Source organism: Juglans regia, chromosome 14, assembly GCF_001411555.2.
Source record: "Juglans regia cultivar Chandler chromosome 14, Walnut 2.0, whole genome shotgun sequence".
NCBI lineage: Eukaryota > Viridiplantae > Streptophyta > Magnoliopsida > Fagales > Juglandaceae > Juglans > Juglans regia.
The window spans coordinates 4,138,653-4,164,242 of NC_049914.1; the positions used below are offsets into that span (position 1 = coordinate 4,138,653).

General features: G+C 34.4%; 2 protein-coding genes across 2 annotated transcripts; both read left to right on the forward strand.

Moving 5' to 3' along the window:
* The first annotated feature begins 86 nt into the window (after nt 1-86).
* LOC109008027 (inactive protein RESTRICTED TEV MOVEMENT 2-like) lies at nt 87-1,692 on the forward strand. The gene is made up of 2 exons (XM_018987964.2): nt 87-317; nt 446-1,692. Exons 1-2 carry the CDS (start codon nt 179-181, stop codon nt 1,549-1,551), a joined length of 1,245 nt encoding a protein of 414 aa, XP_018843509.2. The 5' UTR covers nt 87-178; the 3' UTR covers nt 1,552-1,692.
* A 7,395-nt stretch (nt 1,693-9,087) lies between these two features.
* On the forward strand, nt 9,088-25,103 carry LOC109008023 (DExH-box ATP-dependent RNA helicase DExH3). Its single transcript, XM_035685356.1, has 19 exons — nt 9,088-9,476; nt 10,485-10,639; nt 10,708-10,795; nt 10,884-11,120; nt 11,861-11,956; nt 13,158-13,346; nt 13,468-13,627; nt 13,718-13,848; nt 14,712-14,882; nt 16,165-16,437; nt 18,129-18,323; nt 18,786-18,989; nt 20,449-20,518; nt 20,616-20,764; nt 21,919-22,227; nt 22,317-22,376; nt 23,754-23,906; nt 23,999-24,109; nt 24,242-25,103. The coding sequence occupies exons 1-19, from the start codon at nt 9,228-9,230 to the stop codon at nt 24,707-24,709; spliced, it is 3,468 nt and encodes a 1,155-aa protein (XP_035541249.1). The 5' UTR covers nt 9,088-9,227; the 3' UTR covers nt 24,710-25,103.
* Nucleotides 25,104-25,590: the final 487 nt, after the last annotated feature.

Sequence of the window (25,590 nt, forward strand, 5' to 3'; positions counted from 1 at the left end):
ACTCAAATTAATTACCAGCATGCATGATCCAATCTCAACGTACAGCATCATGTGACATGTATAAAATGGTACCCATAACCAGCAAATATTTTCCATCCGGCCAAAAGCATCAGTACATTTTGTGAGATCTCCACATAAAGATCGATTTGATCAAAACTTAAGTACGCAGCAGCTAGCAATGGCAAGGAGGCAACGATCTGGGGAGGTTACTACTGCCGTTCCACGACAATATTCCCGTCTCGTATACGAGGATTTTCAACCAATATCAGAACGGAAGGAAGAAGCAGCAGAAAATATTATAATTATTCATCTTCCTGGTGTGTTTAATACATGACCAACTATCTTAATTTCTACCCACCTCGTTCGTTCGTTTGTTTGTTGATCATCCACGTTTGTTTAGGGAATATATATCTTCGTTCCTCATGTAACCTCTGAACTTTTTCAGGTTTCACGAAGGAGAGAATAAAAGTCGCATACGTGAACTGCTCTCGTACGGTAACGGCTCGAGGAGAGCGACCGGTTGTAAATGATAGATGGAGCCGTTTCAATCAAAGTTTTCCAGTTCCAGAGAATAGCGACACCGATAAGATTCGCGCCAAGTTTCAGCATGGGGTTCTCTCCATTACAATCCCCAAGAAGATCGTAGCAACAGTTGGCCCTGCTGAAGAAGCTAAAACAACCCAGAAAACTCCAAGCCTTCCAAGGTCTGCTTCCCAATCAAAGAGTCAAAAGGTTCAAGAGGAGATTATTCCTCCTATGCCCGCTTCAACTTCTGGGGTTGAGAAAAGGAGGAGGCCGGAGGAGATAGCTCAGCCTCGGAGTCTTAAGAGGGTTGCCACCGAGCGAAAAGTGGAGAAGGGTAGGGAAGACATCCCTCCAAAAGCAACGTCTTCAAATGCCGTAGACGAAAGAAAATGGGTTGTGAAGACTAATCAATCTCGGAGCCCTCCGGAAGCAACTACCGATCCTAACGCACAAAAGGGTCAAGACTACTTAGCTCCCCCAAAGGCTACTTCAACCTTAGATACCAGAAACGTAACGGGCAAAGCGAGTATGGCGTCAAGCGCTGAGAAGGTTGATCGCCAAAAGTCCATTGGAAAGAAAGATAATGATAGAAATGGGAAGGCTAAAGAAACAGAAGAATCTGATCAGAAATATGTGGAAAAGAAAATGATCATTAATGGAAAGGAAAGTGGCGAGAAAAGCACAGACAGCTTTGTGAAGCACGAAATTAGCAGTACAGCGCCAAAGATTTCAGAGAACAGAGATCAGGAAAAGAAAGTGAGATCTTCTGGCGGTAAGGTGGAAGAGATGATCGGTAAGGAGGCCGATTTAAAAGCTGAGAAAGGGATTGTGAGAATAAAAACTGTGATGGATTCTGCTAAGCAGAGAGTGAATAGTCTAGCAAAAAGGATGAATAATGAAGACAAGAAGAAGTGTCTGGTAAATATCGGTGCAGCAGTGCTCGTGATTTTGGTACTTGGAGTTGGAGCTTATCTCTCCTACAGCTATCGCTCCAGATCTGGAAGTTCATCCGAATTAGAGAATTAGTTCTAATATTTAATTAATGTCTATATCTATATATATATATAAGCTTGACTTTGTAATTATATAAAACTACATCTGAATTAATCCAGTACTGTGTAATGTATAGCGCAGGCATGTAAGAACTTGTATTGCACGTACGTGAAAATGCACCGAAGCTAATTTATTTGAATTTTCTGCGTCTGTCTCATCACGTTTACCATCTTGGGACTGTTCATCCAGGCCTTCCCGACCAGTCTGGAATCCGGATTCCAGCCTGAAACAAATCCGGACCAGAATCCGAATTGCAAAATTCGGGCACACTCATCTGATACAGTGATACTGGATTTCTAATCCAGTAATTTTTTTTTTTTAAATATCCGGATTTAACTTCACAGATCTTCATAACAAATCAGCGTTCATACTTCCCTTTGGGTTCAGTCATATTAATTTTCAAATGTCACCACTTTTAAAAATCAAAATAAATGCATAAGAAAGAGAGTCTTTTTTGTTCGAGTTTTGCTACACAACCTCCACCACACTCCACACTCCATACTTTTTAAAATTTTTTAAATTTTTAATATTTTTTTTAAATTTTTTTTGAATTTATTCTTTTTAAATTATTTTAAATTATTTATTCATTATTTATATAATAAATATTTAATAAAAAAAATAATAAAAATTAAAAATAATGTAGAGTGTGGAGTGTGGAGGTTGTGTGAATAGTAAGAGGTTGAGTAGATTTTTTTATTTTGTTCTGGCACCCACTTTTTGTGAGTGCAGAGATCACACTTGCTGAGAGGGACGCGTGTTGTCAGTTCTATGTTAGGAAAAAGAATGGCAATCGTAATGGCAGTCTATATTAATATTAAAAGAAGAAAGAAAGAAATAATATAAAAATAATTTAATGAATGAATAGTATGTATTAAATTTAAAAATTAGTTTAGATTTTACTGTAGTTATTTAAAATATAACTAATTTAATATGAATAATTTTATAATTTAATAGTTAAATTTTCATTAGATTTAACTTTTAACTAATTCAATGAGAATCTCTAAATGTTTGCTTCAGAATTTTGTGTGTAATCCTCTCGCCACTGATGACATCCCAAAGAGTAATGACTTGTCAGCAGCAGACGCAAGGATACGGTGACCATACTATCACCAACAGACACTTGTTATGGCAGCAACAGTCTTTATCTCGAAGCTCCTTAGTAATACCCCTGGTTTCAAAATCCGCAGTTCCCATCACAGCACCCAGCTAGTCAATCAAACAAGTATCAACACGAACAGTAAGGATCTTAGAATAACTCATCATCCCAACTTCCCAACAAGTTCCAAATACTCCTCTATCACCTCTGGGAAGTCTCCTTGCAATGGATCTTCACAACACCAGACAAAAATTGAAACAAAACTACCCAACTAAATGTAACATAAATCATATAACAAGAGAAAGAAAGTGGAGCTTACCGATAATGGGCGCGTTCATGGTCCCATAATAGAGACGAGGCCGACGATCGAGCTACAAAACAATAACCCGGAATTCGAATTTGGCTCCGAGCGCACACCTTGCCACGTCGAGGACGAGGTAATTCGACACTAAAACGGCAGTGTTTAGTTTGTGGAGTCGGAGGCCACATCGACGTTATTGTTATTTTCTCTCTCTAGATAGGAGAATTTATTCATGTTTCTCTTTTATAGCCTCAAAGGAGTATATAAAAGCATACTATCATACATATATTATTATAAAAAAAGGAGGAGAAGTCTATGATTTTATCAAAAAATAAAAAAGAGAGAGAAGTCTATGCTATCACAGGACGCATATGATTTAATATATAAATATAATGAGAAGAGAAGGAAATTTGGTTGAATAATACTTTACTCGCGTAAAAAAATTATTTTTGTAATAACGAATTCCACTTTCGTTGAGCTTGCATATCCTCATAGCATGTTTGTAGTTTTAGTGTATGTTTGGAATTGCTTTAGAAAATATAGTTTATAATTTTAGAGTTTATAGCTTATAACTTAAATAATAAATTTTATTATTAAAAAGCTATTTACTACTTAGTAACTATATATTTAAAACACTTTTAATCATGTTATATTTATTTGGAAACAAATTTAAAAAGTATTTTCTAATGTAGAAATGACAATTAATTGAATTTGTAAATATTATAATTATATCTCTAAAAGTTTGAAAGTTGTAATTATTTTAAAATTATATTAATATTTTCGTTCATTGACAATTTTTTATAATTCGAATTATATTACGCATTATCCAAAAAAGAACTTTTGAGGAAAAAATGATTTTTTTTCTCAAACATACTTTTTAGATTATTTGAAATTAAAAGTGTTTTGATATGTAATATCCAAACAATCTAATTTTTATATTAAAGAGTTTTTAAATATATTTAAACACTTTTTAAAACTCCTACCGCAATCATACACAGACACTTAGAACTTATCGCTTGTAGCTTAAATAATAAGTTATGTTGTTAAAAAATTATTTATTGTTTGGTAACTATATGTTTAAAACACTTTCAAATATATTATATTTGTTTCGAAGCAAATTCAAAAAGTAATTTCTAAAGTATAAATGACGATTATTTAATTTTTTGAAAAATTATGATCATATTCTTAAAAGTTTGAAAGTTGTAATTATCTAAAAGTTATATGAGTATTTTCACCCATTGATAGACTTTTTAAAATTTGAATTACCTTACACATTATCCAGAAAAGCACGTTTGAGGAAAAATCGGATCTGTTTGGGATTGCATTATGAGTCTTAAAAAGTATTTAAATAGCCTTAAAAGTTATTTAATGAAAAAATTAGGTTGTTTGGATGTTACATATTAAAGTTATTTTTAATCTCAAATAAGCTAAAATGTGTTTTTTCTGATAATCTTGAATGTAGTTCAAATTTTAAAAAAATTATCAATAGAAGAAGATACCCATACAACTTTTAAATAATTATAACTTTTAAAATTTTAAAGAAATAGTCATAATTTTTTAAAAAACAAATGATCATTGTCTCTACTTCATAACACACTTATTTAACTTGTTTCCAAACAATTGTAACGTATTTTAAAGTGTTTTAAACATATAGTTACCAAACAATAAATAATTTTATAATAGTATAACTTTTTACTTAGGGCTTGTTTAAGGTTGTAGTAAGAATCTTAAAAAGTGCTTATATAGTCCTAAAAAGCTCTTTAATGGAAAAATTAATTTATTAGGATGTTACATATTAAAAGACTTTTTAATCTTAAATAAGCTAAAGAATATGTTTTGAGGAAAAACGTCACTTCCTCATACGTGTTTTTTCAAATAATACAAAATGTAATTTGAATTTTAAAAAGATTGTTAATGGATGAAAATACCCACACAAATTTTAGATAATTACAACTTTTAAACTTTCAAGGATATGATCATAATTTTTAAAAGATCAAATAATTATCATTTCTATCTCATAAATCCTTTTTTAATTTGTTTCTAAATAAATGTAACATATTTGAAAGTATTTTAAGCATATAATTATCAAACAATAAATAATTTTTTAATAGCATAACTTGTTACTCAAGCTATAAGCTATGAGCCTTAAAGCTATAAGCTATATTTTCTATCGCAATCCAAACATGCACTTAAACTATAAATTATAAGTTTTAAAGTTTGAAGTTATATTTTCCACCACAATATCAGACATACACAAAATGACACATTTTCTCAAACACAATTTTTAATTTATTTAAAATTGAGAGTACTTTAATACAAATCACCCAAACAACTTTTTTTTTTTTTTTGAAATAACCTTTTTTGTTCATAACCTTCACTAAAACAAAGTTACCAAGCAGTTAGGAATGTCATCAATGTCCGCTATACATTCTCTAACATTAAAGTTGCCTTCACGATATGTGTGATTACAGAAACATTACTCTAATTTGTTTATTGTTGCTTTGATATATGAGATGATCATACCAAAACTGCTCTCATCCTTTTATTCTGTTGTATAGCATCGACTACATTCTTGGAGTAACCTTCTAGAATTACCTTCTTCATTCCTAATTCAAGTCCAAGATTGATTGCCTTTGATGTAGTTGTTACCTCTGTCAGAAGTGGATTTGGAAATGTATCTTCTTTCTTTCTCAAGGTTGCCAAAAAATTCTCTTTTTCATCTTTTAGTGCTGCTTCTATTCCTATTTTACATTTTTTTTTTTATCTACAACCACATCCCAGTTTATCTTACAAAAATCTTGAGGTGGACTAACCCATATGACCCTTCTGTCTAGTGCTGCAATCTGATCATTCTCTTCTGACTTTTTTGTTGCACATTTTGTCATCAATTCACTTACTCTATGCATGATTGTCTTAGGATCGATCACAACGTTCTTAAAGACATTCATTTCTTCTCCACCAAATGTTTCATAAAACTAGAATAAGCTCAATCATCTCCTGCTTGTAGAGTCTTTTGAACATGTCCTGAATAAACACCTTGAAACTGCTATATGATGTCTTTGTTTTCTGAATTTTCCTTGAACTTTGACTCAGTATATGAGTTGTTGAAATACACTCCCATAGTACATGTTCAGTTTTTTCTTGTTCCCTGAGGCACATTGGACAACTTGAATCTTGAATGATCTTCTTCTGGCACAAGTTAACCCTGGTTGGCAGTATATTCGAGCATGCTCTTCATAGAAAGTTCTTGGCTTTGTAAGTATTGGCAGCTTTTAGAAACTGGTCCACTCCTCTTTATTGGTAACTCTTTTTGAAGCCTCTCCTTGTTTCCTTTTATGTAGTTCCCTCAGTAAATGATAAGCATTTTTTACTGTGAATTCTCCCTTGGCATTACTTCTCCAAATCAATCTGTCTTCCTGATTATACTTGCTGATAGGGATTTTAGTTATTAGGTCAGCTTTCGTACTATTGAAGATTGATTGAATTAATGAGATGTTCCATTCTTTTGTTTCTTGTTGGATGAGGTCTTTCACTCTTGCATAATTTCCCAGCAGGTTATAACCAGATTGAGGTCTGTACAATATAGGTTGAGGCAGCCATGAATCTGTCCAAATTCTAATAGATTTACCATTTCCAATTCTCCAATTTGACCCTTGAATTACTTCTCTTACTGATAACAGACTTCACCAAATATGGGATGGGTTGCTTCCTAATTTTGCATTGAAAAAATTTGAGTGGGGGTAGTATTTTGCCTTTAGAACACTTGCTACTAGGGAATCTGGACTTTTAATTATTCTCCAAACTTGTTTTGCTAACAAAACTTGATTAAACTTTTCAAATTCTCTGAATCCAAGACCCCTTATTTCTTTAGTCTTCCCCATTTTTGACCAACTCATCTAGCTTATCTTTATTTCTTCATTTACCTGCCCCCACTAGTAGTTGCTCATTAAACTGTTTAACAATTTCAACAATCCCTTAGGAAGTTTAAATACTCCCATTGAATATGTTGAAATAGCATGTATCACTGATTTTTATCAATATTTATCTGCTTGCTTGAGATAAAAACTTTCACTTCCAATTTTTCAAATTTCCCTCTTACTTTGTCTAGTATTGCCTTAAAACTTTTGTTCCTCGATCTACCTATTAAAGTTGGAAGGCCTAGATATTTATCATAAGAGTTTGTAATTCTTACCCCTGCAACACTTGTGACAATGTCCCTTCTGGAAGTCTTTGTGTTGTTGTTAAAACATAGAGCAAATTTGTCTTTGTTTAATCTATGGCTTGATGCTCTTTCATACTGATTTATGATGTAACTAAGTCCACTCCATTCTAGTGATGAGGCTTTGCAAAAAAGTACACTGTCATCTGCAAAAAAAGATGGTTTAAGTGAACTTATCCCTTATCAATTGGTAACCTAGTAATCATCCTCTTCTGTTCAGTCTTGTTGAGCATTTGGTTTAGAGCTTCAAAACATATTATGAATAGATAGGGTACTTGTCTAATTCTTCTATTAAGAGCAAATTCTGGTTGAGGAAAGCCATTCACCAATAAAGAGTATGTGATTGTGGTAACACATTTAAGAACCTATTCCATTCTTCTTCTATTGAACCTCATCTTTGCCATTACTGTTTCTAGAAAACTCCACTCCAATCTGTCATAGGCCTTGCTCATGTCCATTTTGAGTGCCATGAACCCAATATTTCCTTTCATCTTGCACTGCATTGAATGCATAGCTTCGAAAGCAAGAACTATATTATCTGTAATTATTCTCCCTAGAACAAATGTTGTATGATTTGAAGAAATGATGTCAGGTAGGATTTGCTTCAACCTATTTGATAGAACTTTGGCCATTATCTTGTATAATACATTACACAAATTAATAGGCTTATATTATGTGACATTTGAGGGTTTTTTTTTAGGAATTAAGATTATGAAAGTCTTAATGATAGAACAATCCCACTTATTTCTGTTCAACGTCTTTGTTATTGCTTCACATAGATATTCTCTTATGGAAAAATCTAATTGTAAGCGATTCTGCGCACTTACACGCGCATCCAGTCAATATGATTGGTCATAAAATAAATTTTATTGAAAACAATGCTAATTTGAATTTAGAATATGAATGCAACAACATTAATACGCAGACTGGTACGCAAACTTATTTGTACACAACAAAACTCTTCTCCTATAATTTTCTAATATTGTTGAAAGAAGCTTGCTGAATATCCATCAGAATAGAACCGAAGAGGTTCATGCTAAATACTACTTCTTTTACCTTTGAGTACACAAATTCTAAAGTCAGTATTGTATTCATCTCCTTAAGGCTTAATCACCCAAACAACTTAATTTGTCCGTTAATTTTTTTTTTTAAAACCAATTAAACTTTTTTTAGTACTTATAAGAGCATTCTCATTGGCTTGGCTAAATGAGAAAATTATCTAAAATTTAGATAACTTGTATAAAAAAACTCTACATTGGATTGGCCATCTTCAAAATAATTTATATTTTTGCTACAGTCATTGGCCAAATATAGAGAACCATAATTGGTTATCCAAATATTAAAATACTAATTTCTCACTCCAAGCAAACAAATTAAATTAATTAGAATATAATTAACATTTAATATTTAGAATATAATTATTATTAACATTTGATAATACTTTTTTAATATTAATTTAATTAGAATATAATTATTATTAATATTTAATAATACTTTTTTAATATTAATTTAATTAAAATATAATTATTATTAACATTTAATAAAACTTTTTTGATATTAATTTAATTAAAATATAATTATTATTAACATTTAATAAAACTGTTTTTAATATTAATTTAACTAGAATATAATTATTATTAACATTTAATTGGTAGAACTATAAAATGTGATAAAAATAAATTTAATTAATTAATTATTAAAATAATAATATTTTAGTATTATATAGAATGTGAATGACTAATCTAATGTGGAGATTGAATTTAAATGAAATAGATAAATGTAAAAAAATATGATATTGACTAAATTTTGAAGATGTATTTACCCAAACCAATAAGAATGCTCTAAAGCGATCCCGAACAAGCGATTGCTAAAAAAAAAAGAAAAAAAAAAAAAGGGGAATGCCCCACTTTGTATGCTGCAACAAAACCTCGACTCTCTCACTACACTAAACGCGGAGCCGAAGTAAGAGCGTCTCTTCCTCTTGCATTCTGAACTAAAGAAACCGCCATGCCTCAAATTCCTCTTCCCTTAGAATGCGTAAGTCGAAGCCAGTAGTGGGTTTCCTTTTCGGATGTTTCCAGACAATCTCCAATAATCAGAGCTCCCTTTCAACCTTGCACGGCCGCCTCCACCGCCCTTTGCTTAGTCTCCTCCAACTCCTCCCTTCTTCTTCTTCTTCCATATCTAATGCAGGATTATCCGTTGCGAAGCGTGGTCTCTGCGTGTACGCAGCGGAGCAGTTCTCCGATGACGAGTACGAGTGCGATTTCGAGAACAATAAGGTAAGTTTTCTTTCAATACCGCCACCCCAAACCGGACTATTAATTTTCTTGCAAGTGCTTTGATATTTGTGTCGTTTTTTACTTCAACTGCTTAAGCGGATAACCAAGAGTGTTGATGGATTTTTGTGGAGTAATGTTTTTGTTTAGTTCCATTTACAGAGTGGGAGAAAATGGAATATAGAATTCCGGGTTTTTAATCTTCTCTAGGCTTAGGCGTGAGATAGACAAAGTTTCTACTTATATGATGCTGAAGAAAATGGCCAAGTTGATTCAGTTTTTGGTACTATTTGTTTTTTTTCTTTCTCGAGGACACTAAGGCAACATGAATAAAGAAGGGAAAAGAATTTGATTTTCTGGATTCTTTATTCTCTGGTCTCTTGCATTGGAAAGATGAAAAAAATGAAAAAGTGATGCTTGGAATATTTTTCTTTTCTTTAGAAAATTAATAATGCAGCTGAAGTGAGCGAATTGGTTTGTTTATAACGCTCTGAATTTTAATTTTATGCTTCTCCCTCATCGGATGTTTTAGCATCTCTTATATTATGATTGGTATGGTATCTTTACCCCAGCAGGTTTGTGGCAACCTTAGCCGTAATGTTCCAATTGTTACGAAGGTAACTATAAATTGGAATATAAATGTTTTGAACTTGTCTTTGGAAAATAGACTTTCAAGTTGGTTATGATTTAAGTAAAGAATAAGACATTTACGTTGGTTTTAACTGAAATACTATTTGTTTTATAATGTTTCATTTGCACTGAGATAGATAGTAGATGTTTCTGAAAATTTAAAATTTGTATGAGGAGATGAGTTGTGGAGTTTAAAGTGTGAATCTTACTACCTGCCTTCTACGTATGTGCTGTATAAATTTTTGCTTCCATATATCATAGTCAAATTGCCCAGTCACCTACTCAGGTGGGGTAATCTTCATTGTTGTATCGCTTTTAAATCCGAGTTCAAGGTTTCTATTTGTGGGAACTGGCTGTTCTAAGACAATGTAGTGATTGTAGGCATCATCTTCAGTGGCCAACATTGATGAGTGGAAATGGAAACTCAGTCTGCTATTACGTAGTGAAAAGGAACAAGAGATTGTATCAAAAGATAAGAGAGATAGGAGAGACTATGAGCAGATCTCTAATCTTGCCAAAAGGATGGGGCTCTACAGGTAGGAAGCACTATAAACATTAAATTGTACCATACATAATTTATCTTACACGTTTTCCTTATATGTAGTGAAATATATGGAAAAGTAGTAGTTGCAAGCAGGGTTCCCCTTCCTAACTACAGGCCGGATTTGGATGATAAGCGGCCACAGAGAGAGGTAATAAATCAACTGAAGAGCATTTGTCTATAGTACAACTAGTAGTGACATCAATCTAGACATTGACTTTGATGCTTAATCTGTGTAGGTTGTTGTCCCACTAAGCTTGCAAAGGAGGGTTGAGGGTTTACTGCAGGAACACCTTGATCGAGTCCAGTTAAGTGCGGGAAAGGTTGCCGATGGTTTGGATGATGCTAAATCCAATGATCAGGTTGAAAATGTGAATCTGGATGAGAATTCAGATTCTTTCCTAGATGGGTCGGTTATGGAAAAAGTTCTTCAGAGGAGGAGTTTGCGAATGCGCAATATGCAAAGAGCTTGGCAGGTATAACTTGCTAAACTGTGTTGTTTTCCATAAAAAAAGTTTTTTATATGGTGTCATCTCGCTACTTGGTATGAAAACTCATGGCCAGTTTCCATTTTTCTTATGAGGAATTCCAGCCCCATGCAAGGTGGGGGTGGGGTGGATCTCCACCTAGTGAGGTTAAATTGACATTCCTTATAATGAAGTAGCCGATTTCAAAAAATTAACTGATATATTTTGTTCTTAGATTTTTGCGACCTTTTTTTTTTAGATTGAAACAACAAGAAAAGTGGTATGAAAATGATGTTTTGTTCATTACCAGTAGGCTCAATTGGTTTCCAGATTTTTTCTCTTTCTCTGATTCCAGCTTATGAGTTAATTGAGATAGTTTTATTTTACCCTGAGTGTGCAAATTTCTACATAACTACGCTAGGCTTGATGATGCCAGTGTAACTATGTGGGCATGAGATGCTAGCACCAAAACTTCGATAGTTTAGAGTCTTAGACCAGTCTTTCTGACTTTCACAATGGAAGTGAAAATGATGCCAGGAATATAAGTAGTGCTTGTTTCATTCCATTGAATTCCAATGGAGCCTGTGCTGGTTTTATATAACTGTGATGATGTGTGTCCATGTGGAATAGCTCTGCATTTTTATTGTTTCAAAGCTGCCTTGATCTTCTGTTATCACCTAGGAAGTAGTGGCAGTGATTTGTTTTTTACTTTGTTCTCTATCCTAAACTTGTCGCCTTTATATCTACAGGAATCACCTGAAGGCAAGAAGATGCTGGGCTTCCGACGGTCTCTACCCTCATTCATGGAGAAAGAAAGGCTGCTCCAAGCAATAGCACAGAATCAGGTCTGACCTAGGAACTTGTAGTCTCCCATTCAGCTATTTATGTGTTTTCTTATTTTGTGAGAATTCCTGCTTGGTCCTTCCTCCTTAATAATTTTGAGTGAGTGGTGGGTTTTTAAATAAAAACATGGTAAATAAGTAGGGACCTCATTTTTTTTTTATAAGTAAGAAGAAGAGAAACAAAGTTGGGACCTCACTTTTATTCTTAATTAGGTGTTCAGGAAAACTAATGGCTACATTTGAGGGCTTTTCCAGTTTTGTTTTTTATATTGTAGGTTGAATAGCTAAAACGGCCGATTTTTCACATTTCTTCAAAAAGCCTCCCTTCAATTTTATCAATTTATTCCCTAAGGTTTGAAAAGCTAAATTTTTTGTCAAAAAAATTGTTGCGGAGACCGGCACTTTCTGAGATGGGTTCTTTACAAGAAAGAATTACTTCTAGAAGCCGCCTTTGTGGATGAGAAAGAACAGAATTGAGGGCATGCTCAAAATTTATCAATTAGATTCTTCCGTCCATTTTCAATCAAATACACAAACGACAGCCTTGCTACATTTACCCGATGCCATGTGGCACCAGCCACCAAATGATAGCCACATGTAAATTTGTTACCCGCCTGCTCTAAAAGACTAGAAAATTGCTACCTCAACTTAAAAGCAAGAAAATTTGAACCACCGCGTAGAGTGTCCTCCAGAGAGCCACCCCGCGATGGTTGGCCTGTGAACAACCCCGCGAGGACCACCCCTTGGTCACCCTCAACAAGGTGAGGTGGTGTCTTTTTTCTTGTTTTTTGACTGATAACCTAATGAACCTTTTGAAAAAGGGTGAAAACTTGGGGACTATTTTATTACTTATTCCCATATTTAAGTTGCATCTTCTGATATTGCTAGTGCCTTCTTTTAATACACACACACACACACACACATTCAATTTTAAATATTGGGCCACAATATGGCAGCTATCCTTGTGATATGCAATTTGGAATGCTTATGCAACCTTGCAAGAAATCATATATTTAAATTCCTGTAAAATCAACTGCTTCATGAACAGAAAATCATGAACAGAAGCTCCATTAATGAACTGTAAGACAGGTTACTTCTTATAAAAAAGAAAATTGATGGAAAATATATGAAAATTTTTATACATGAATTTATTTATTCATTTTTCCTATCTATGAAAACTCTAAACAAGTTGTTAAAATGATAGGTAATAGTAATATCTGGGGAGACTGGATGTGGAAAGACCACTCAACTTCCACAATACATACTAGAATCAGAAATAGAATCTGGTCGTGGATCATTCTGCAGCATAATCTGTACTCAGCCTCGAAGAATATCTGCCATGTCCGTTGCAGAAAGGGTGTCTACAGAGAGAGGAGAGCCTCTTGGTGAAACTGTGAGTCCTCACCCTGAAAACACATGCATATACACAGACATATAATTTGAAATATACTTTTAGAATTGGAATTTTTTTTATTTCATCTGGCTGCTATACCACAAGAGAGATTTTTTGGTAGGTTGGCTATAAAGTTCGATTAGAGGGAATGAAAGGAAAAAACACCCATCTGCTTTTTTGTACCAGTGGTATTTTACTTCGGCGGCTACTGAGTGATCACAACCTGAATGGTATAACCCATGTCTTCGTTGATGAAATTCATGAGCGAGGCATGAATGAAGGTGAATTTCCCATTACTTCCATTTAAAATATCTGACTCTCTGAAGAAACAACCAGCATGATTTTACTTTTTTTTTTTTTTTTAAATACAGATTTTCTATTGATTGTGTTGAAGGATCTTCTTACACGCCGTCCGGATTTGCGATTGGTCTTAATGAGTGCCACTCTGAATGCTGAACTGTTCTCTGGTTATTTTGGAGGAGCACCAACAATTCATATTCCTGTAAGCTAAACTTTTAGTTTGTTCATATTGTACATTGATTTGTGGTATTCAAAATTTTCTAGGTCATTCACTCTGAAGTTAGGTAATTATATTATTTATTTGTTTTGGGCCTTAAGGAAGGAGTGGTTTCAAGTGATTCGAAGCTTGCTATATGATTGTTATTGCACTAGGTGTCTTTTCACCATGAAAAAGCTTGTGAGAAATGTTTATGTGAAAAGTTGCATCAGAAAGCCTGATTGTGCATCTATCTGCTAATTTTTTTTTTTTTTGTTGTAAAAAATGACACTCTACATTTTTTCTTTTGGATAAATGGCCATTCTTAATACGGATAAAGGTTACTGCTCATGCAGGCCATTATCTGTATCTGAGAATTATATCCCACCTTTTAATATGTTGATTGAAACTGTTTATTTTGTTATAGAACTCGATCTAGAAGTTTACAAGTGTGGGTAGGTACCCGAATATACTTCGCATGAGGCTGTTATCAGAAACTTGATCTCAGATCTATTCACAGCTGACTAAGCTCTGTCCACAAGCTATGGGGTTCGGACTTGAAACGCTGTAAAGATAAAATAAAAGGACAAAAGAAATATTCAAATCTGGTCTTTTTCATGTCTCAAACAGACTTAAAATTTGATAACAGAAACGATCAATAAACTTTTCGTTGCTGCTGATTTAATCACATTTCAGCTACCAGCATTTTGTATATAGACATTGATCTTGTTTCTTGTTAATTGCTCTTATTTTTATTTTACTTATAAAAAAATTGAGATTAGGTTTGATCTTGTACTCTCCGAGTATATAAGAGATTCATTCATGTAAACTTTTCTCAATATGATCTGAATGCATTATGTATCATTCAGGGCTTTACACATCCAGTGAGAGCACGGTTTTTAGAAGATGTACTGGAAATGACAGGGTATAAGTTGACCTCTTTCAACCAAATTGATGATTATGGCCAAGAAAAAATGTGGAAAACACAAAGGCAGCTTGCACCACGGAAAAGAAAAAACCAGATTACTACTCTAGTTGAGGTACATGCTATTCTGAAAAATTTGGATTTCACCTTATCCATTTAAAAAAGTTTGTGAATTGTAACTTGAAATTAAACTTTTTGCTAAAAGTTTTGGGAATGGTCTTGTGGAATTTTTTTTATAGGATATTCATCATCATTTTGATGCTTAATGTTTTTTTACCATCTTTAAACATCTATTTATTTTACCTTGTCCAAAAAAAATCTCTCTCTTTGGGTCAATTCCAAAGTCCAATTTTTTCACACCATCTTATTCTGGAAAACATGGGAAAGGTTTATTGTCTCTAAAATTTGTGTAGAACAAATTATTGTTCCTCTCAATCTTATATTTGGGGTACTTTCTTCTGTAAAAATGACGTGCAATGACCTTCTTATTGTATGCATAACATATAACTTTGCCTTGTATGGTTCCTATTTGTATTCTGTGGTGTATATGGCGGGAGCATAATGAGCGGACATTTGAAGATAAGGAGCGGATATTAGAGGATCTTAGAATTTTATTTTTTCGCACCTTACTTCTTTGGGCTATTGCTGTAGATTTTAATGGCCTAAATGTACATGATTTTCTTTCTTCTGTTTTAGCAACTAGATAGGTTTTATCTCTTGTATACCACCTTGTGTACCTGGGCTTTGCCTATTCTTATTTATACTACAGTTTACTTATAAAAAAAAAAAAAAAACTTTGCCTTGTATGTGTATTTATGTATGTTTGTATGTAGTTATGTCTGTGTGAGTGTGCTTATATAGAGGAGGGAGCCTTATATGGGAACTATTGGCTATTATATTTGTTGATTTGTTTGCACCGATAAAAAAAATATTTTTTGATTTGTTTGTGCTGTATAACTTGCACAACTACAGGCTATTTGTTTTTTGAAACAGTCTCTTATCTGTCATGTCTTCTATCATATTGGTTGAGATAAAAGTATGCACCTGAATAAATCAAGTGGCAGTTCATAAAATGGATAGAGTTAATTGATCATTAGCTTGTAATGATCTACTTTTGGTTGTTGAATATTATGGTTAGTACAAGTGGAGGAAACTGAAATGAGTGAAGGAAATAAATTGGATGTGCTCCTTTTAGTTGTTGTATATAATGTTAGCATAAGTGGAGGAAAATGAAATGAGAGAAGGGAATAAACTGGAGTCATTTGAGTTTCCTTCACTTGCTAAGGGAACCTGAATTGACTGCTGTTTATCTGCTTCAATTGAAAAAAGCTTTGGAAGACCTAACTTTACTGTGGCAAATGCAGCCTGTAGAATCTGAATATTTTATTCTTGCACAGGATGCTCTTAATGAATCAAGCTTTGAGAATTATAGCTCGAGGGTACGAGATTCTCTAGCATCTTGGATGCCTGACTGCATGGGATTTAACCTCATTGAGGCAGTTTTATGTCATATATGTCGGAAGGAACGGCAAGGTGCTGTCTTAGTATTCATGACTGGTTGGGAGGATATTAGCTGTTTAAGAGATCAACTCAAAGCTCATCCTCTATTAGGAGATCCTAACAGGATTCTGCTTATAACATGCCATGGATCAATGGCAACATCTGAACAGGTTGGTTCTCATATCTCTTGCTTCCAACCAGGATCTGTAATTTGACAAAATCCTGAAGTTGCATGAAATTTTATTCTGCTTTAAGTTCACCTTTGGAACCATGCATCATTCAATTGATTTTATCACAAGAGGGTGATAATCATTTAGTGTATGATTTTTCAATACACAAACATATACATTTCCAGCACTAAATACACGTACAAAGATGCAAGTTCATTTTTTTTACAAGTCATTGATAGAGTGAAGTTTAAGTCGTAACCTGATTCTGTGGGGTTTTTAGTGAGTAAATTTCCTTTTTATTTTTTTCTAGGTAATTAAGAAGTTTTATTTATAAAAGTGGGCAATGCCCAGGTACACAAGGAGTATACATGAGAAGTACCTAGCTAGTGTTTATAACTGAAAGTAGAAAATCATGGACATTTAGTCCGTTAACAAAAATGGCCCCCGCCCATAAGAACAAAATTTTTAAAAATGAAAACTTTAAGCTCATCCATTGTTCTCTTGCGATCCTTGAAGCTTTTATCATTTCTCTCCTGCCAAATACAACAACACATATATAGAAACCATTTTTCAAATTGCTGCCACTTGTAAATTACCTCGGAGGCCTCACCAGTTTGCAAGGAAATCCACCAATCTTAGAGGCATGACCCATGATAATCTAATTCCCGCAAAAAAATCATCCTGCATGGTCTTGGCCACCTCGGAATGTAGAAGCAGATGGTCGACTAATTCTCCATTTTTTTTTACACATGCAACACCAGTCTTGCACCATTACCCGACGTTTCCTTTTTATTATCCTGATATGTATAAAAATGCATTTGATTATGATACTTAGTTATACCAATTGTGAAAGTGATACTTGGTGGTGGTTGTTTGTGGCTGAAATATTCCTCATAATATCGATTAGCAAAAGTGGCTTGCTTTGTCTATTTGGTAGTATGTTTCAGTATTGATGATATTTCAGAAGTGGTGCATCTTGGATACTTGTGAGGATTTATTCACCCATTGTTACTTGTTTTTGAGTATTCACCTGCTGTCACTTCTACAGCTAGTCATAATTTATGTTGATTTTAAACAGTGAAAAAAAGCACTTCCAAGCTTCTGAATTGGTGACTAATGCTTGCTGCTTGCAAGGATTCATTGCACTTTAATATCATTGCAAGCTCTGAAAACATATATTTTGTAGTGTACCTTTTTAATGGGAGTCTATTGATCATCTGTTACTTCATTATGAGATTTCCATGACCTTGTGGAATGAATTCTTTGCCAAGAAGGGTGACTGATCTCTTAGCTTCTTGGAGAGGCCTTCAGGGCAATTCTCAGATTACTGCAATATGGAAGATGGTCCCAATATGTTTATGGTGGTGTATTTGGAGGGAGAGAAACGAAAGAAGCTTCTAAGATCGAGAGCGGTCAATGGATGAACTTAGGAATTTCTTTTTCAATCCTTTACTTCATTGGTGGTTGTAATTGAATTTAGTGGCATGAACTTTTAGAATTTCTTGTAATATTAAACTAGCATGCATAGGCGATGCTCTTTGTATATGTCCCTTATACTTGGGCTCTTGCCTATTCTCATGATCAATAAAATTTTGTTTGCTGATAAAAAAAGGTGTACCTTTGGAACTTTATTTACCTTCCTTCTGGCTGATTTCAACTCATGTTTCTCTGTTTCTCATCGTTTTCTGCAGAAACTTATATTTGAGAAACCACCTGCAAATGTCCGCAAAATAGTTCTTGCTACTAATATGGCCGAGGCAAGCATTACAATCAATGATGTAGTTTTTGTGGTTGATTGTGGAAAAGCGAAAGAGACTTCTTATGATGCTTTGAATAATACACCTTGTCTGCTACCTTCTTGGATATCACAAGCATCTGCACGCCAAGTAAGTCTTTTCATATCCTATCTTATTTAACATTCGCTTCTGAAAGAATGTGAACTAATTGTGGGTGGTTTGCCCTTCCTTTCACCGTGTTAAAATGCATGCTATTAACCATAGTTAGAACCTGCTTGCAAGTTTTTTTCCCCTTTTGGGATATGCGTGTTACCTGATGTTGCATGTTTGTGAACATGTCTCTTTATGAGTAGGAGGCAGTGTTTGCTTGCATGGGATTACATCTGGTTGTGTTTGAGGACTTGTAGTCTTGTATGACCTGGTAGCATTTCATGCTTGCTAATGTTTTCACTACAAGTGATAGACTGGTTTGAAGAGACGGAGGCATGGTAGCACCTTTTATGAAGTTCATTGGCCCCTGTTCTTGCTGCATCTGTTAAATCTTCATTTATACCTTTACTTGTCTGTTTATGTACATGTAATGTGAAAATGGCATTTGATGTTTGATTGCAGAGAAGAGGTAGGGCTGGACGTGTGCAGCCAGGCGAATGTTACCACCTTTACCCCAAATGTGTTTATGCAGCTTTCTCCGAATATCAACTTCCTGAACTTTTGAGAACTCCTTTGAACTCGCTCTGCTTGCAGATTAAAAGTTTGCAGGTTGGAAGTATAGGAAATTTCTTGTCAGCTGCTCTTCAGCCGCCAGAGCCACTGGCTGTAAGTTATGCTGCTCATTTGAATGTCCCCTATTCTTTTACTAGTATCTTTTATGTCATAAATAAATTTTGAATGATGCTTTTTTATATACATTTCTACTCAAGTGCCCCTCTTAAGTCATTTAAATTTGGTATTGTCATTTGGGGAACCTTTTGAATTCCTGTTTCAATGTCAGGAATTCTCTCGATCCAAGTCAATCTTGTCATAATTTATCTTCTTTGTAGGGCAACATGCATAGACTTTACTATTTATAAACCCTTCATACCAGGTTTTTGAGTTTGTGATAGATCGTGTACCTGTTCCTGTTTTGCTTGCCCTAGCCATCCAAATATGTTGGTCTATCATGATACTTGAAGAGGCTTGACTGAACCCTTACATGTCCCCGTCTAATATGCTATGATAGCATTGGCATAAGGTTTGGAATTCATATGAGGGAATTGTGAAACTTAATATTGAGTGATATTGATGGAGAGGGAGAGTGGCGTGGACACTACTAGTAGAATTGGTGTATAACGAACACATGAAGCTTTGTGCTCTTTAAAAGCCCATTGAGGTTGGGAAGCCGCCTCTGGTTGCCTCTTTCTACCTTTCTCATTCAGCATAAAAATCACTACTACTTTTAGTGCAAACTAGGTCTGGTTTGGATGGTGAGATGAGATGATTTGCAAACAGTAATGAAATGGTTTGTATTAATATGTTTTATGGGGTTTTGGGAAAGGAGATAGAACAAGTTGAATACAAATATTATAAAGTTAAAATATTATTAGAATATAATTTTTTTAATATAATTTTTGTTTTAGGATTTGAAAAAGTTGAATTGTTTTTTGTATTTTGTTTGGAAGTTTGGGAAATTTGTAAGGATTAGATGAAAAAGTTGAAGATTTGAAATTGAAAAATGTTTGTATTTGTGGTGTTTGGATATTGAGATGATATGGGTTGAGATGAGATGAATTGGGAGGACTTTACTATCCAAACCGGGCCTAAACCCTAGGGGTTGGCTCAAGTGGTAAAGGCCTTGGGCTTGGGGATATGCTCTGCCTAGGTCTAAGGTTCAAATCCCCTTGAATTACCCGAGGTGCACTTGCAGGAAACTCCTTGCCGAGGCCTGTGCACCCTTGGGATTAGTCGGGACATTGTTCCCGGACACCCAGTGCCAATAAAAAAGAACTTTTAGTGCAAACTACCAAAGACAAAAAAAAAAAATGAAAAATAGCAGTCTTGTTCAATTCTGGCCGTTAAGATGAATGAAAAAACCTGACACCACAATCTTGACGGTAAGATTTTAGTGAAGGGTTCAAATTGCAACTTTTTGTTAGTTGAGGGTGCAGTGTGTTAATTTGGTAGTTTGGGGTGCAAAGTGTAAAATACCTGATAGTTAGAAGGTATAAATTCTATTTACCATTTATTTTGTGATTCAATCTTTGGTCAATGGGACAAATTGACAACAACGGGATGACAGGTACAAAATGCCATTGATTTTCTGAAAATGATTGGGGCACTAGATGAGAAGGAAAATCTGACAAATCTTGGTTAGTCTCTTGGCTTTAATCTGAGAAGCTTTGTTACTTAACTGTGTACTGTTATTAATGTGGTCGATTTTCCTCACTCCTTTTAATATATAATCAGGAAAGTTTCTGTCAACACTTCCAGTGGATCCCAAGCTTGGGAAAATGCTAATCATGGGTGCTATCTTTTGTTGCTTTGATCCTGTTCTTACTATAGTATCAGGGCTTAGTGTCAGGGATCCTTTCCTCTTGCCCCAAGACAAAAAGGATGTAAGTAAAAAATTCAGCATGCTTCCTCTTTGTGCATCGAAGTGTGTTCTTGGAAGCATGGATAAATGTCAAGTACAAAATTATTGATATTTGTACCAAGCCTTTCATAAATGTTGGGAAAAGAAATACTCAACTTTGATCCAGCAATAATTATGAAGCTCACAATTTGCTTTCATATACTTGTATACTGGGGTTATGCCTCTTTACTCGATTCAATTAAATTTTTTCATATAAAAAAATATGAAGCTCATAATGCTTTAGTTAGTATGAAGTTACCTAGTGTGACAAAGGATATTTACTTGAACATAATCAGGCTTTACTTGTCCAATAAAAGAATTTCATATACTTTCGAGCAGTCAAATTGAAGTCTAAGCTCTATAGAAAGATCCTTAGAAACTAGAAAGCTGTTGAACAGATGTAAATGAAGGTGATAATAAAAGTGTCTTCTTATCATATTGTGAGCTTTTAAAGTGGAAGTTTCCAAGAGGTTGGCAACCCCCCGCACCTCCAACTACAAGTAATTTGACTCATTGGTCAGAGCTTCTTTTCCTGCTCAAGTAACTCTAATTCCCTGCTTGACTCTTGATCAATGCATTTATGATCAGAGCCTTCTGAAAGAAAGGAAAAAATTCTTAGTCCTTGAACCTCCTGAAAGAGAAGGTTTATGATTGGGGAGGATTGACATATATCATCCACACTTTGGGAAGCTATAAGTTTCATTGAGAATGTAATGCTTGTAGGACCTATCAGGACAGCTGAAAAATCATTATCTGATCAACAAGGAAAAACAAAAAAATAAAATAATTGTTTGTCCTGGTTGATCAGAGAATGATTTTCATCTGTTTTGGTAGTTCCTACAAGCATTACATGCCATTCTTAATCTATGAAAGCATTACACTCTACCATCCTTCGGTGCTCTGTTCATTTTTGTTAGATGATGTTAGTGCTATTGAAATCGAACTATATTTAATAAGCTTTGTCAACATTCATGAATAGTTATTTTTACGTAGCCATTGTGGTATCCTTATTTCAATAAAACTTACTTTTACCTATTAAAAAAAAAACAAAAAAAAAATGTAGCCATTGTGGCATCACATTTAAATTTCGGAGAAAACACATCATCTAATTTTTTTCTGTATACCTCTCTGCTTCAGCTAGCAGGGACAGCAAAATCTAGATTTTCTGCAAAGGATTACAGTGATCATATGGCCCTTGTTCGTGCCTATGAAGGATGGAAAGATGCAGAAAGAGAAGGATCTGCATATGAGTATTGCTGGAGGAATTTCGTCTCTGCCCAAACACTTCAGGCTATACATTCGCTTCGGAAGCAGTTTAGCTTTATTTTAAGAGATGCTGGCTTGGTAGATGCAGATTTAAGTATTAATAATAGATTAAGTCACAACCAGTCATTGGTTCGTGCAATTATATGTTCTGGGCTCTTTCCTGGCATAGCCTCTGTAGTGGTAAGGTTTCTAGTTGGAAATGTACCACCAAATTTTAATTAAAAATCATTAGTTTAATAGTTGACACCGTTTTCTTACACTATGTGCAGCACAGAGAGACATCCATGTCTTTCAAGACAATGGATGATGGCCAGGTTTTACTCTATGCGGTAAGTGAAGTGGAACTTATTTAGCTGAAGTTCAATGTATCAGCTTGGGTGCTTTAAAATCTGGTCCGACTATTATTGGTGAAATTCTATCCATGTTAATGAAATACTGGTACAAATCGAATTTAGAGGGACCCTTTCTAGACAGCAGTTTTGATGCCAACAAATGGTGACTTGCAGGATGAAGTTCCTTGCCATGGTTTTTACTATTCTAGAACATACTGGACGATAATATACATAGGTGTTGATGTATATCAGTTCTTGATTAGAGATTACCATGTATACTCTACTGAATATAGAACATGTGCATCTTCAGGAAATTTTCAATTTTTGAAAGTTTGATAAAATGACAATTCTTTTGCTTAATTTTGCCTCCATTACAAAAATATAAGCAATAAAGTTTCTCTTTGGGTTTATAATTATATATTTCTGCGACTGGAACCTGACCAAATGCTTGAAGGCTCCTGAATAATTTGTGAATGTGGAAAATTCTACAAATTTGGAATTGCAAGTTGAAATTTGCATGTACACATTACATAAAATGTAGATATTCACAGAATATAAGTATATTGTCAAACTTTAGTTACTACATTTTCACTACATGTCTAGATTTTTTTTCCTGACCGACATGACTCAATTAACGGTATGAGCTAGTATATCTTGAGAAATACATCATCTCAAAATTGGAAAGGAAAAGATCTAAGCTCCTCCAGCGAATGTTCCCGGTCTTCAAAACATCGGTCATTTCCATCATAATATAAATATAGTGGATCAAACATCAATAAAACGCAAGGAGAGTAGGAAAGTACTTTGTTGGATATGTGGAGTGCCTGTTAATAGAGTCAATGTTGTGAGATGTTGCTGCTTTATGCCAAACTATTGGCTTTTTTTTTCCCTCTCTTTAATCTCACTACTGTCTTGGTTTGGCACTGCACTGTTTTGCTTTCATATATTTATTTTGCTACATATGTTAGGCTCGCCTGCATCCTATTCCTTAATTCTAGAATGCCATCTTGTCATTCACTGCCAATTCATTACATCTTTTGTATACTTACATCCATTTGGAAACATATATGCCATCTATGTGGACAATACATGCATACCTGTGTATATACGTGTGTGTGCGTGTTCGCGTGCGTGCTTCCTGCTCTTTGCGATCTTTCTCCCTAAAAACTTTGCTGGATTTTCAATGCATAAGTCCAGAATTTATGGGTTTTCTATTGAATAATTGCTGGATTACGTGAGCTCCAATTTGATGAAAAATAAATTCTTGTTTTTTTTAAGCTTTATGTTAATGCAGTACTTTTGGGTATAATGACTTTCTTATCAGTTCTTTTGTTAACAAGCAATTGTTTGATATTTTTAATGGTTCTGCTTCAGAATTCTGTCAATGCCCGTTACCAGACAATTCCTTACCCATGGCTAGTGTTTGGCGAAAAAGTAAAAGTCAATACAGTTTTCGTACGTGATTCCACTGGGGTATCAGATTCGATACTGATCCTTTTTGGTGGTGCTCTTAATCATGGTGTTCAGGTGATTCACCTGTTGATATATCTGTAGCACCTTCTGTTATGTCGAATGAGCTTGATTCTGGGATTTTATTATTCAGAGTTTTCCTTTTTCAGGCTGGGCATTTGAAAATGTTGGAAGGTTATGTTGACTTTTTCATGGATCCTAGTTTGGCGGAGTGCTACACAAAGCTCAAGGAAGAACTTGATAAGCTTGTAAAGAAGAAGGTTAGGAAACCCATTAACTTCAGCAACATGTTGTATTTATTGCAATGTCCTACCTAATTCATATAATAATATGTACGGAAATTTTTGCTAATGGAGCATATGTTTTGTGATAATGCCCTTGCGATGATGCAGCTTGAAGAGCCTAGCCTTGACATGCACAAGGAGGGGAAGTACCTCATGCTTGCGGTTCAAGAGCTTGTGTCAGGGGACCAATGTGAAGGGAGATTCGTATTTGGTCGTGAAAGCAAGAAGCCTAGGGAGTCTAATGACAGCAGATTCACAAAAGATGGAACGAATCCCAAGAGCTTGCTACAAACACTGTTGATGAGAGCAGGACACTCCCCTCCTAAATACAAAACGAAGCACCTTAAGACAAATGAGTTTAGGGCTCTGGTAGAGTTCAAGGGAATGCAATTTGTAGGGAAACCCAAGAAAAACAAGCAGCTTGCAGAGAGGGATGCTGCAATAGAGGCATTGGCCTGGTTGACACATACCTCTGACAACAGTCGGGATGAAGACGATCACTCCCCTCCTGATGTCACTGATAACATGTTGAAGCTTCTTGGAAAACGGCGGAGATCAAAGCGCCGCTCCGGTTGATGATCTGTTTCCAAATTCCATACTTTTGAGCTGTTGCCTTCAACCATTTATTCCAAATCCTTTGGGGTATTATTCAGCATTTATTCTGATTGCTCCAGTGGATCCATCGCTTGAAGCAAGTGTGCGCTTCCTTATTGCTTTCTTATAATTTACATCCAGGTGATGCCTGAGACAGAATGTTTTAATTGCAATGAGGTATAGTGTTGGGCAGAGTGAGATGCAAAAGGTTGTAAAAATTTGGGATTTTTTTCCCTTTTATTTTCTTGATGGTAGAGAGAGAGAGAGAGGGGTTTGGAAAAGCAGTCATCTCTTCTAAATCTCGACAATTATTTACTGTAGGTAGTCATAGATACTGAATAACCTCAATTTCTATAAATTTATTACTTATTTACAATTTCATTACTCTTTCTTCAATTTCACAATTTTTTTTAGATTTAATTCAGTTTTTTCTCTATTAATTTTGTTTGTCATCTTTAATAAAAAAACGAATTAGGTTATTATTTTATAAAGATGGTAAATAAATGTTTTATATTAAAGAATAAATTAGATTATTAGTTTACAAAAATAGCAAATAAATATTCTATAATAAAAACTTTTGTATTAAAAAACTAGAATTATTCTTATATTACAAAAAAGCCACCCATGGTGGCCAAATTGTAGCAGAGCTAGGACAAATTTTTTGAGTTTTATTAAAAAAATTACAATTATTCTTACAGTTTTAGTTTTTTAAATATAAAAACAACAGTTATTATAATTTTTTAAATTTAAAATGTTAATTTAGTATGTTTAAAAAAATTAAAGTCCTTTAAGATCCTTTTCTAACAACTAATATTACAGTATTTTCTGAGGGAAAAAAAAAAAAAAAACTTAATAGACGTGAG

Excerpts from the sequence above, each read along its gene's own strand:
- LOC109008027 (XM_018987964.2), top strand. The coding sequence starts at position 179 with ATGGCAAGGAGGCAACGATCTGGGGAGGTTACTACTGCCGTTCCACGA. Across the intron at positions 318-445 it reads TATAATTATTCATCTTCCTG|GTTTCACGAAGGAGAGAATA; the intron begins GTGTGTTTAATA and ends GAACTTTTTCAG.
- LOC109008023 (XM_035685356.1), top strand. The coding sequence starts at position 9,228 with ATGCGTAAGTCGAAGCCAGTAGTGGGTTTCCTTTTCGGATGTTTCCAG. Across the intron at positions 11,957-13,157 it reads AAGCAATAGCACAGAATCAG|GTAATAGTAATATCTGGGGA; the intron begins GTCTGACCTAGG and ends TTAAAATGATAG. Across the intron at positions 13,849-14,711 it reads CACCAACAATTCATATTCCT|GGCTTTACACATCCAGTGAG; the intron begins GTAAGCTAAACT and ends TGTATCATTCAG.